Here is a 12,464-nt window from a genome sequence, read left to right on the forward strand (position 1 = left end):
TTCTTCCACCCCCACCTTTCCTAACCTCATCATTCGTAAGCAGTATGGCTGTCACTTCCCGGGGCCCCTTGTCACTCTCCCACCATCTTTTCTATTATTCGTGAACAGCATTTCCTAAACACAAGTGTTTCCTCGTTTTTAAGTTCACTAATTCCTTGACCAGGATGCCAGCTCCACGAGAATATTCTTCTCTCATCTACCTTGTTCACAGCTTGGTCACCACTCTCTAGGCTAGGACTTAACGCAGAGCAGGCACTCAGTAAGCCACAGTGGCACTGGATAGAGGTTGGCTTCTGGGAGGGAACACTGGGGCACCCATGTGCAGGAGCTCGTGTCCACAGGAGCCCCCAGCACACGTGTGGGGTTTCTCAAGGGTCAGAACCTTAAGACGTGGCCCTGTGGATCTGGGAAATGTTCCTGTGAAGTTTTGGCCAAACAGGACAGTGGTGACGGTAACAGCGAGCATCCGATGACTGCACCTCACAAGCCAACAGATTCACTGACTCATTTCTGTGTTAACTCAGCCCGTGCGACCTTGCCTCTGAGCAGCTCCTGCCCGCCCCATCCCCGGCTCTGCTCTGCTTTCAAGCCCTAGCTGCCTTCTCAGCCACCAACCCCCCGGCTTCCCAAACCCTGCTCCTGGGAGAGGAGCCCACCATGCCCACCTAAGACTTTTTAATTAAAGATTTATTATTTATTTATTTATGGCTGCCCTGGGGTCTTTCATTGCTGCACGTGGGCTTTCTCTAGTTGCAGCGGAGTGGGGCTACTCTTTCTTGTGGTGCCTGGGCTTGTTGCGGGGGCTTCTCTTGTTGCACAGCAGGGGCTCTGCAGTGTGCGCGCTTCAGCAGTTGCAGCGCACAGGCTCAGTAGTCATGGAGCATGGGCTATGCTACCCCGTGGCATGTGGATTCTTCCCAGACTGGGGATCAAACCCATGTCCCCTGCATTGGCAGGGGGATTCTTAACCACTGGACTCCCACCAGGAAGTCCAGAGACTCATCTTCTTCACTTTTTAGGGGGAGGAGCTGAAGGCAAAGATTTAAGACACTGCCAAGGCTTGGTCAGCCAGAGGCAGCGTTGGGCCTCCACCCTGGCTCCTGTGTCCTTATCACCAGGCTTTCCTGCCTCCAGAAAACACAGGAGGGCACGGTGGGTCTGCTGGACCATGCTTGTACTGGCTTAACGAGCGCACCGTGTGCAGCCCAACTCCAGTTGGGAACATCATGTTGGCACCTTGAAACCCCCACTGGTGGGTGTACTTACACCACAGACATTGGCAAACACCACAAATTAGGCTCTCCTTTGGAGGCTGGCTTCCTGCATACGATTAAAGAGGAGCTGAACCAAGGATGCCTGGCTATGGCGATCTCATTGCTACAGATGACCTGGACCATCTTAGGGTGCACACAGCGCAGGGGAACAGCAGATCGTGACTCCAGAGATAGGCCCTTGGCCATCTTCTCTCACTCCCGGGCCATCCAGTGACAATGCTATGAGCCTGGGGATGGTGCTGCCAAGGAATGAACTCTTCTTCCTGGCCCTGAACTGCTACCAAGGCCCACTCAAAAAGCATGAAAACAGGGGACCCTGGGAAGCAACAGTTTCCTGCCATCTGTTAGGCTCCCCAGCTGCACACAGCCTCACGCTCCAACAGAGGAATGACCAGGACAGGAGACAGGGCTCTCAGAGGGAAAGAAGAAAGCAGCCGGGGGTATCTGGGATGGGTGCGGGGTGGCGAGCTCAGCAAGGTGACCAGACCTAGATTCTGGGAGTGGCTGGAGTTGCATGGGGGCTGCATGCTCACCCACAGGGAGACACAGCAGCACCCCCCCGGCATCACTGCATCATCTCAGCTCATGCCAGGTTTCATCATCAACCAGGGGCAGGGGTCACAGCACAGGCGCCAGAGTCGCGGTGCAAGGCGACAGGCTGACGGGCCAAGCCTGGCTTCCTGGCCATCTGCCCTCCCTGAGGGTTGGGGGCTCAAGGCCAGGCCCCACCATTGGCTGGTGCAGAGGGGAGGGCGTTAGCCCAGAAGGGCAGGGTCAGGAGATAGTGCTGATTTTAGGAACGGGTGACATGAAAGACCCCAGCCTCTCCTCCAAAAGCATGTGGCATATCCTTGACCCTGGCTCCCCCTGCCCCCCACACCACATATGCACCACCTGGGGCCTCAAAGACACTATTCATTCCTTAATTCCTCCATCTGTACAACCAACAGACTGGGTCCCGGGCGGCGCGGGATGGCCGGGACTGGTACACAGCCACGAACAGAAGAGCGAGGCCCTGTCCCCGGGAGCCCTGCATAGACCCCGGACCCCTCCCCACATCTGAGATGGACAAATACGCAGACAGACAAGGCGGGGCCACATGGGGCCAGTTTATTGCAGTTAAATACCTCTCTCTCTCTATTTTTTTTGTCCATTTTTTCCATAAAGAAAATTAGAACACACTCACACACCCAGAGGGGAGCAGGGTTCCAGAAACAAGAGGTGGGGTGGGACATGGCCTCCCTGCTTGGGTCCAGGTCCCCCGCAAGACCCCCTCCTCCCCATAAGCACCCTGGTCTCAGTACCTCGAGAGTCCGAGGAGGCAGCGGGGTGTGGCAGGGGCTCTGTCCTCCTCCCTCTCGCCTCAAGGTGAGACCACTAGAAGTGCTGGGTTGAGTGGGGGCCGGGAGAAGGGAGACGGACAAATGGGGGAGGGGATATGGTTTCCAAATTGAGGAGGGCGGTGGGCGCTTATCCACAGAAATGCATTATTTCTCCCCATTTTTTTTGTTAAAAATCTACTATAAAAAACGCAGCTGGGGGAGGGGCGTCTGTCCCTCTCTGTGCTAAGGGCTGGGGAAGGGGACGGTGGGGGCCCGGAGGCGGCCCCCGCCGCATGGTAGGTGGTGTCACTGCCGGGCGCTCTCGCCCACCATCTCCAGGTTGTGCTGCTGCAGCTGGGCACGGAGCACGGCATTCTCGTTCTTCAGCTCCTCGATCTGCCAGACACGGGGGACAAGCAGCCAGAGCTGGTTCCCCGCGTCCTGGGGTTCCTGGGCACCCCCTGTCCCCGCCCTCCCAGCCCTGTGGCTCACCTGTTGCCGCAGGAGCTCATTGTCCATCTGCAGCCGCTCGGCCTCCTTGAAGGTCTCCTGCATGCGCTGGTTGGTCTGGCGCAGCTCCCGGATGTAGTCGCAGGCCTTCGACAGGATCCCTCCTTTACTCTGGGGGGTGGTGGGCATGAGCATCAGTGAGCACTGCCTGGCAGCCGATGCCCACCAGTCGTCTCAGCCCGAGATGACTCCCATGCCCAGCACTCAAGACGGATTCCCTGCAAGGGGGTTGGGGGACCAGGGGTTCACTCACCGCTCCTGTCTTGCTATTATCTGCATTACAATCTGGAATGATTTTTGAAAGCTGGACGATCCAGTTGTTGATCTTGTCCCTCCGCCTCCGCTCCACTGTGGCGAGAACAGTAGGAACAAGGCTGTGTCCACAGCGCTCCCTCTGTGCCCGGGCAAGTCACCTCCCGAGGCAGATGCCACGAGAGCTGAGGCTGCCGAGGCACAGCCGGGCACGCCCGAGGTCACATGGCTAGCAAGTGCAGGGGCCCAACCTGAACCCAGGCAGCCGGCTCCAGCCCACTCCACATGGCTCCTCAATAGGAGCCAAGAAATTCAAGTGCCACCCTCAAGTGCCACATGTACCCTCAGGGAAGCATCGACAGCTAAGGGGCTGCGGGGTTTGTTCTGTTGGTTGGCCCAGCAGGTTTTGAAAAATCTGAGTCAACATTTAAAAATTAGAAAAGTTCACGTAACAACTGGCCTCTTTTGAAAAAAGGAGTTGTGGTGTAGTGGGCACATGTCCCTGGGAGGCAAGAAGGGGCCAGAGTCCCTTTACACAGGACCCGGGTGACCCTTTCCAGTCCCCACAGCCCCTGAACTCGATTCTCCATGGTGGTACTCATGTATCCCAAGTTCTGGACCCCACAGTCCTGTTTTCCTCTTCATCATTAAAATCCCAGTCCAACCACATCTCACTCCACTTACAATCCTCAGCTTCCCCGGCTGGCACTGCAGTTCTCAGGGGCCTGGCCCGTCATCAGGGTACTCAGTGGGTCACCCAGAAACACCGCGAACCCTATCTTGAAGGCCAGCTTTGACAAGCTACTGGCAGATTTTACTTGGAAAGTCCAGATGTGTGATTTATAACACACTACTGTCTCACTCTGTCTGCTGAGTCGAGTGGCAGCTGCCCCCTGCAGACAGGGCTTCTATGCATCCCTGCTGTGGCCTGTCATGACTTATGACAGTGGCCTGGGGGCTGCCTGCACTGCAGCCTGAGACCCCTGGTTTGGGGCTCACTGAGAAAGCTGTCCCAGCCTTTCCTCACCTTCTAAGCACAGTACGAGGCACTACTAGGGACAAACAAGAAAGCCCAGTTGGCCCCACACTCTCACCCTACTGCCAAGGCAGTCCACGGACAGGTGTGGAGAGTCCTGTGGATGGGATTCGGAAAGGAGGGTATTTTCTCAGGTTTGGGTGACTGGGGAAGAAGGTCGGGATGCGAGTGAGAAAAGTGGGGTGGGCCAGAAGGCTGTCCCTGACCCCTCTCCTCCTGAGGCCTGCACTGCCCCTCAGCCCAGCTGTTCCCTCAAAGAACGTGCCTGGCCACTAGAGGAAAACCCGACTGTCTTCCCCCGGCGCTTGCTTTTGACCACTCGCTGCTGACCGGCCCTTTCAAGTGCCCCCACTCTGGCCTGGGTGACAACACCCTCCCACGTGGACTTGCTTCCTCCCTCATTCTCCTCTCTTGCCTCCCACAGGCTCCCTTTACCACAGGAATAAGAAGACTGCCCGGTGTCGGGCTTCGCCTGACCCTGGCCCTGGGGTCAGTGAGTACACAGCCATGCACCCCATCACTACCCTGGTGAGTGAACCTTCCCAGCCAGGGCGGCCACGGCTTACAGTCTTTGGGGATCTGTGGCCCCAAACAGCAGCTGAGCTGAGTCCGCCCCGGCCTCCACATCCATTCTGAGGTGCCAGCTGAGGAGCTCGCGAGCAGACAGCTGCCCTTCGCTACTCTCCTGCAGTCTGGCATCCTTGAGCCTGGGCCCCATGCTGCTGCCGCATCCCATGCCCACTGCTCGCTTCCTCACTGGGGGCTGGGCTGGGGGTAGGCGACACCTCTAGCTTGTATTCACTTCTTCAAAACTTACTGCTTGCCCTACTGTGTGCAGGGCACTCTGCGAGGCCAGAGTCCATGGCGGACTCAATCGCTGTTGGACTGGCACTCACAACACCAACGTGAAATTCACGTGAATGGGAGACACTGACACCACAGACTGGGAGTTACAACTGAAGACAGCACCCAGTGCCTGGGGAATGCCAGGGCGGAGTACTGCTTTCCGCGTGGAGTCGGGGGACTGTCTCTTCAGAGAGAGGTTTAGAACGGAAAGATGGGGGCTGGCTTCTGTGAGGAAGGACCGTAGGTAGACAGGCATCATGAAACCCAGAGAAGGAGACATGGAAACACTCTGGTGGGCACAGGAGTTGGGGCAGGGGGACAGGAAAAGGTGGCAGAAATAGGTTGTGAAGGCCCTGAATGCCCTGTCAGTGGGTCTGGACCTTGTGTGCTCTTCCCCGAGGGGTCTAGCCCTCGAGTCTGGGGCCCCTCTTGGCCTGTGGTCAGGCCTGTGGCGTGCGGAGACCACTTTGGCACAACCGAAACAGAGGAAGATCAGTCAGAGCCAAAGCCGTGTCTGTTCTTCAGAAGGCGTAAGCCACAGCCGTACAGCATTCAAAACACAGCTTAGAGAAAAATCTGCTAGGACTAATGGGAGAAGTGGGCAAATCCACGAATATAACTAGAGACATCAACACTCCTCAGTAACTGACAGAACAAGCAGACAAAAAAACGAAGACAGAAAATCTGAACACTGTCAGCCAACGTGACCTAGTTACCACTGATGGAACACGCCACACACACCCGCAGATATGCCTTTTCAAGCACACACAGAAACTTCACCAAGATAGACTGTATTTAGGGCCGTAAAATAAAGTCTCAGTAAATTCCAAAGGACTTAAGTTATACACAGAGTATGTTCTCTGATCACAACAAAACTCATTTACAAATCAGTAACAAGAAGATACCAGGGGACTTCCCTGGTGGCCCAGCGGTTAAGAATCCGCCTGGCAAATGCAGCGAGGTGGGTTCAACCCCTGCTTGGGGAGCTAAGACCCCATGTACTGTGGAGCAACTAAGCCCTCACACCACAACTACAGTGTCTGGGCACCGCAACGAAAGATCCCACATGACGCAACAAAGGCCCAACGCAGCCAAATAGATAAATGTTCCAAAAAAAAAAAAAAAGATATCCAGAAAACCCATAAACATTCCTAAGTTAAACAACACATTTCTAAATAATCCCATGAGTCAGTGAAAAAATAATCAGGAAAACAAGAAACATTCCAAATTGAATAACAAGAAAACACAACATATCCAAACGGCATGAAGCTAAAGCAGTGTAAGACTGAAATCTGCAACTATGGAGGCTTATACTGAGAAAAAAGAAAGGTTTAAAAATCGTCTTAAAAAGCTGGGGGAAGACACCCAGCAAACTAAACCCCAATTAAGCAGAACAAATAAATTGGTCACAGTATGAGTAGGAACCAATGAAATAGAAAAAGCAACTAAGAAATTAGTTTTCACGTAAAGACCTGGATTTTTGGCTTCTTCAGAGGTTCTGGCAGCAGTGAGCCCAAATCCTGACACGGCAGCAACGGCAGGCACTGTGAGACCACCTTTCAGGCAGGACAGACACACTGGCCCCCAGTCACTGCTGGGGACCACCACTCCCCTTTCTGCTACACCAAGTATACTGACTTCCTTGGGGGCCCTGGAAACATCTGCCTGCGGCCCAGAGATGGGCCCCTGTGATATCAAGAAACATGGGAAAGAGGGCAAAGCAGAAAAGGTCGATTGGAGGTCCACTTCGGCACAGCGTCTCGGGTCCTGCGGCTGTGAGGGAAGAAGAGGGCAGAGTTGAAGTGGCCTGGCTCTCAGGTCCGGCTGGAGTAATCATGACAGGGATCCCTCTTGCTGCTCTGGAAGAAGGAGGCTTTGGAAAGGAGGGACAACGGGAGGTTCCGGTTTGGACAAGTTGAGTGTGAGATGCTTCAAGGACATCCAGCAATAGAAATTTGGAACAAACACCCCAAGACATGGGTCCACAGGAGCATGAGAGAGATGGAACAGAAAGACAGCTGTCGGCAGTGCACCGGGTAGGGGAGCCCTGGGAGGACATCAGGGAACAGTCTCATCTTTTTGGAGTCACATACTTTTCTGGAGAAAGCCCGCAGACCCTCTCCTGGGAGAAATGACACACACCAACATCTGAGGATAGAGACTAGGGGAGACTGACCATCCCCGGGCCTGATGTTTCACTCTCCTGACCACTGGAAGAAGGGGCTGGACCCCAAGAGGTACTAACAGCCAAAGCAGCTTCCCAACTTTACCCATCATGAAGAGTCACCTGGGGAACTTGTTTTAGTGCAGACTCCCAGACCCCCTCGGACCTAGCCATTCAGCATCTTGTGAGGACAACCTAGAGATGGTGATCATTAACAAGCTTTCCAGGTGACCAGGAAGCCCTGCCCTCAGAAACAGGCTTGGAAGGAGAACCAGGGCAAGGAGAGTAGAAAGGAATGTTCCTGAGAGGAGGGGAATGGGCAGAGCCAGATGCTTGGAGTGCAGGCAGGAAAGGAAGCTAATGGATTTGGCAATGAGGTCGTCACGGGTGACCTTAAATGGAGCCGTTTTGGTAGAGAAATGAGCCAGATTGCCAAGGGTACAGGGAGGCTGCCGGGCAGAGGGTGGGTCGAACGTTCTGCAGGTTAGCAGAGAGTGAGCTGGCTACAGCTGGTCAGAAAGGGCAAGGTCATGAGCAGGACTGACTTTTATAGGATGAGGAAGAGTCAAGACTTGGGAGATGGATTAAGCCAGTGACAGACAGAGTGACAGTAGGGTGGAGAGTGACTGGCTCATCTTCCAAGAGTTGTTTGCTGTGGTCTTACCAGGTAGCACACTAGCCTGCAGGTAGCTGAGGGCTCACGTCTCAACGCGCTGCACCCTCACTATGAGCCTCTGAGGTAGTCATGTTAACACATTCGTACACAGGACTAAACAGGCACAGAGATGAAGAACCAGTCCAAGGTCACACGACTGGTATGTAGTAGAGCTGGGACTGCCCGGGAGCCAATAGGAGACCCCTCAAACCCACCACACCCCAAAACCAAGCTCACGCTCACTGCTTCCCTTTAAATGGACCTGACCCCATCATAAAATCCTGATTCTTCAGCCTTGGCCTTCTCCGTACAGCTTGTCCCCTCCCCTGACCCCCTTTCACGCCCTGTCCTGTCTGAGGTCCATAGCTGCAGTCACCTCCTGTTTTCCTAGCTTCAGGCATCCCATCACCCTTAGTGTCCAGTCTCCATATACAAGCCCTCTGCGGACTTCCCCTCGATCCAGGAGTGGGGGCGCTGGGAGGGCCTGTGACAAGACCCATGTGATCTGGCCCTGGCCAGTCCTCCCATGATTCTGCCAACTTCCTCTTTTCTTTTCTGAATTCTGCTCTTCTGCAATCACACCGAGTCTGTTCCAGCTTGGGCTGGGTGTTTGTACTTGCTTATCCCTCGCTGTCTGGGACTCTTCCTCAGGATTGTGGCCAGCCCATTGAGGCGCCTGCTCAAGCGTCACTTCTAGAGGGGCCTACAGAGCCCCCTGCCGCCATAACCCTCCAAGTCCTTACCAGCCTTATCTCCCTTCACGTGACACATGACTTACGTTCCCTGACGTCTTATTGCACTTTTGTGTAGTTTCTGTCTCTCCCACCAGAATGAACACCCTCTGAGAGCCAAGGTGCCTGTTCCATTATCTGGGTGTATCTGAGGCCTAGAACAGGGGCTGGGACCTAGCACATACATGCTGAGTAAAGGTCTGAACTCACCGAGCCGCTCAGAGCATAGCTGTGTCAGCCTCCCCCCATCAAACCCAGTGAGGACTCTCAAGGCCTCACCCTGACATTCAAGGTCCTCCTTGGCCCTCCCAAGCACTCCATAAGGAACCTCTGCTACAACCAAACCAGCACCCCCAGAGCAACCCTTCTCCACCCTGACTTCCTGTGCTTCCCTCTGCTGGACAGGCACTCCCAAAGGCCACCTCCCGGGGGAAATATCACCTGCTCCTCCAGTCGGTGTTCAGTCACACACTATCTTGAGCCACCGCCAGTTTCCTAAACACTCCACGCTAGGTCCTATACCTAGCACAGGGCATATACTGCCCAGCCTAGAATCCTCCTTCAGGAAGTGTCTGCCAAGTGACGGCTACTTGAGTGGAAGTGTTCCCTGGACATGTTCATGCTCCGGCCTCAGCCAGAGACACAGACTTTCTGCAATTTCATTTCAGATGCACTCTCTCTCAGATCAGAGCTACTTCTGGAAGCCAGGCTGGCAGTGGGGTGGGGGGCTTGAGCTGCCACATGGGAAGGCAGGTCCGGCTGCACCAGAGCAGCCCAACTTTCCCAGAGAAGCAGAAAATCCACACATGAATGTGAAACTTGCCACTTAAACTGCTGGTCATTACTCGAGAGTCCCCATCCAGGATGACAAACACACTACAGCTCATGCCTCCTGCCTGTATCTGCTCCTGACAAGGAGCCTCTCTGCTTCTGCCTTCCCAGCATTCAACCAACACCACTCGAGCACTTGGATCCATAACCTGGCCACTGATCTGTGACTCCAAACACCCAGCTGGGGTTGAGCCCATGAGGCCCAGCAGCTCCTGCCTGACCTTACCTTCATTATGCTGAGCTCTCCTTCTCTCATCCCGTGGCGTTCTCGTTCCGTCAATTTTCCTAGAAGAGAATGGAAAAAATGGGTACATGTTACCTCCAGCCCGTGTGTCCAAACATTTATTAAAGAGACTGAAAAATGATCTCTGCAAGACAAATCGATGTGTAGAGACAGAGAAAGGGAAGAAATGGTATTTTCTTTACTTAAACTAGAAAAGCAGAAGCTGACCAAGAAATATACCAACTGCCTGCTGTGTATTCAACTGCCTGGTTCCCATCCCAAGAAAACCTCCTCTTCCTTGGGTGCCCACAATAGGCCCTCCCAGCGTTCCCTACTCCTGGGACCAGGTCTCCTGCACGTACGGGGAGTAGGGGTGTGTCCGAGGTGCAATCGTCCTCTGCGTTCCTGTCTGAAGCACGTCCTGGGGCGTCATCATGACATAGAACTGGCCTGCAGGGAAAGTGGGGGTTAGTGCTAAAACTAGGGGTAGAGTCAGAACTGGCTTGGGGTTGGGGGGGGAGCTTCCCTCCCTGCTAGGCCTGTTGCCTCCCCTGCCTTCCGCCCTGGCCCCTTCCTTCCTTTACCTCCAGCCTGCAAGCTCTGGTCTGTGGTCTGTACGGACACAGCCGTGGTATCTCCCACACTGGACGCTGGGAAATAGGCAAACCGGGCCTCCCCACTGACAGCCTCAGCAGCCGGGCTGCCACCATTGCTGAAGGGATTTTGGATAACAGCCTAGGGAGCAGGAGGACAGAGGCCACCCTTAGCCATCTTTGCTTCCCAATCCATCCCCTAGCCACCATATTTGATGTTTACTGCATTCTCTACAGAGAGTGGGGAACCCCTGTGTCCCACTCTTCCTTGTGTCTCACAGCCCTGGAACTTGACAGATACTAAGCAATCACTCGGGGGAGCTGACCCACTTTTAACTCTAAGAGAGTGCCCTGTGACCATGATTCCCATTTCACAAAACAAACAAAAAAAGATGTTCCGAAGGTCTTGCCCCAGGTTTCACCGTGCAAAACAAGAGATCTGACCTGAGGGCCTGAAGGCAGCATCTTAGTTCCACGTGCCCCACCCCCTTGGCGCTCCCCAAGAACAGTCAGTGTACCCCTTCTCCATCCCCCCAGAGGATGCTGGGCACCTACCAGTGGGAAGGGCGCTGCGGGACCTGGGGGCACAGAGGCAGCAGCGGGGCCGGGGCGCTGGGTGGTCCCATCCACACCCACCTGGGTCACAGCCTGCTGCCCCCCTGCGAAGGCAGCCGCAGACACGACGCTGACGGCGCCTGCTGTGTCGCCCTGGCCGTCCAGCTGACCATCAGTCACCTGGACTACGCGGTACGTCACCTGCAGGGGGCGGCAGAGCAGCGAGACCCGCGCTGGGGCCCGGGCAGGGGCCAGGTCCGAGCCCCTCCCAGCCCGCCAGCCCGCCCGCCCGGGACTCAACCCTCCACTTGCCCGCCGGGCTCCGGGCCCGCAGCCTCACCTGTCCTCCATTATTCTCTGTGCGGAACTGGTACTGGATGTTGTGGTCGCCGAACGCCGCCTGCTGGACGCTGGCAATGGCCACCGCCGTCTGCTCCTCCGCCCCAGGCCCGTCCCCGCCTGCGGTCGGAGGAGGGTCGCGAGGATGGTCAGAGGTGGCGCGGGCCAGGGCGCCCCCAGTGCCCTCCCGGGCGCAGGTCGCGGCCCCGGTGGGCCCCGCGAGCACTCACCTTCCTGCAGTTCAACACTCTCCTCTGCCTCGGGTCCCTTGTCGTGACTGCGGGAAGCACAGGAAGAAGAGGGGATCAGAGCTGCCCGCACCCCCGCCCCTTCGCCCAGGTGCAGGGCCCCCATCCCGCCCGGCCCAGTCTGCGACGGCAGCCTCTCGGGGACCGGGAACCGGGGGTATACGTGCCGGTTCCCCCTCCCTCGCGGCCTCCATTTTGAGCTGGGCCGGGCGGCCGCTCGGGATCATGGCGGCCCGGTCGCCAGGCCGAAGGGCCGGGACCAGGGCGCGCGGGGGCACGGGCCGGCCGGGCTCCCTTACCTGGCGGCGGCAGCAGCGGTGGCCGAGGCAGCGGGATCCAGACCCGGGTCCAGCATGTCCATGGGGGGGTGGGGGCGGGGGGGGCGCCGGGCCCGGGGGGGAGGGGAGGGGAGGGGAGGGGAGGGAGGGGAGGGGGCGGGCGGCCGGGGGGGCCCCGAGCCCGGCGCTCACGCCGCGCGGCAGGAGGGGACGGAGGAGACACGGGAGCCGCTCGCGCTGATCACGGGGACAAACAGTGGGGTCATGTGAGGAGGAGATGCCGCCGCCGCCGCCGCCGCCGCCGCTGCTCCAGCAGCCGCCTCCACCCGCTCGCCCGCCGGCCGGCTCCCGGCGGCTCTAGGCTCCCGGACGCAGCGCAGCCGCCCCCCGCCCGCTGCACGCGGCCCTCGGGCCTCCTTCCCTGAGTAGCCGCCGCCGCGACTTTTTTTTTAAACCCGGCCCGCCCTGGATGGCCGCCGCCTCTCCCCTGGATCACCGGCTTGCGCGTCCGCCGCCCGGCCTGGCCCAATACGGCGGCGGATAGCTGCTGCAGCCGCGGCCGCTTTCTATTTTTTCCCCCTTTTTTTTTTCCTCCTTTACTTGAGCT

At 56.9% G+C, this 12,464-nt stretch overlaps 1 protein-coding gene across 2 annotated transcripts; it reads right to left on the reverse strand.

Moving 5' to 3' along the window:
• Positions 1-2,357: 2,357 nt before the first annotated feature.
• On the reverse strand, positions 2,358-12,425 carry USF2 (upstream transcription factor 2, c-fos interacting). 2 transcript variants are annotated; one of them, XM_040253037.1, is made up of 10 exons: positions 11,879-12,425; positions 11,562-11,608; positions 11,333-11,451; positions 10,993-11,193; positions 10,429-10,579; positions 10,207-10,294; positions 9,848-9,906; positions 3,360-3,454; positions 3,089-3,217; positions 2,358-2,992 (listed from the first exon to the last, which is right to left on the reverse strand). In XM_040253037.1, the coding sequence occupies exons 1-10, from the start codon at positions 11,938-11,940 to the stop codon at positions 2,903-2,905; spliced, it is 1,041 nt and encodes a 346-aa protein (XP_040108971.1). In that variant the 5' UTR covers positions 11,941-12,425; the 3' UTR covers positions 2,358-2,902. The 2 variants fall into 2 exon arrangements, with proteins under 2 accessions (XP_040108971.1, XP_040108972.1); XM_040253038.1 differs by having other exon boundaries at positions 2,364-2,992; positions 11,074-11,193; positions 11,879-12,124.
• Positions 12,426-12,464: the final 39 nt, after the last annotated feature.

This window comes from Oryx dammah, unplaced genomic scaffold (assembly GCF_014754425.2).
Source record: "Oryx dammah isolate SB20612 unplaced genomic scaffold, SCBI_Odam_1.1 HiC_scaffold_13, whole genome shotgun sequence".
Taxonomy (NCBI): domain Eukaryota; kingdom Metazoa; phylum Chordata; class Mammalia; order Artiodactyla; family Bovidae; genus Oryx; species Oryx dammah.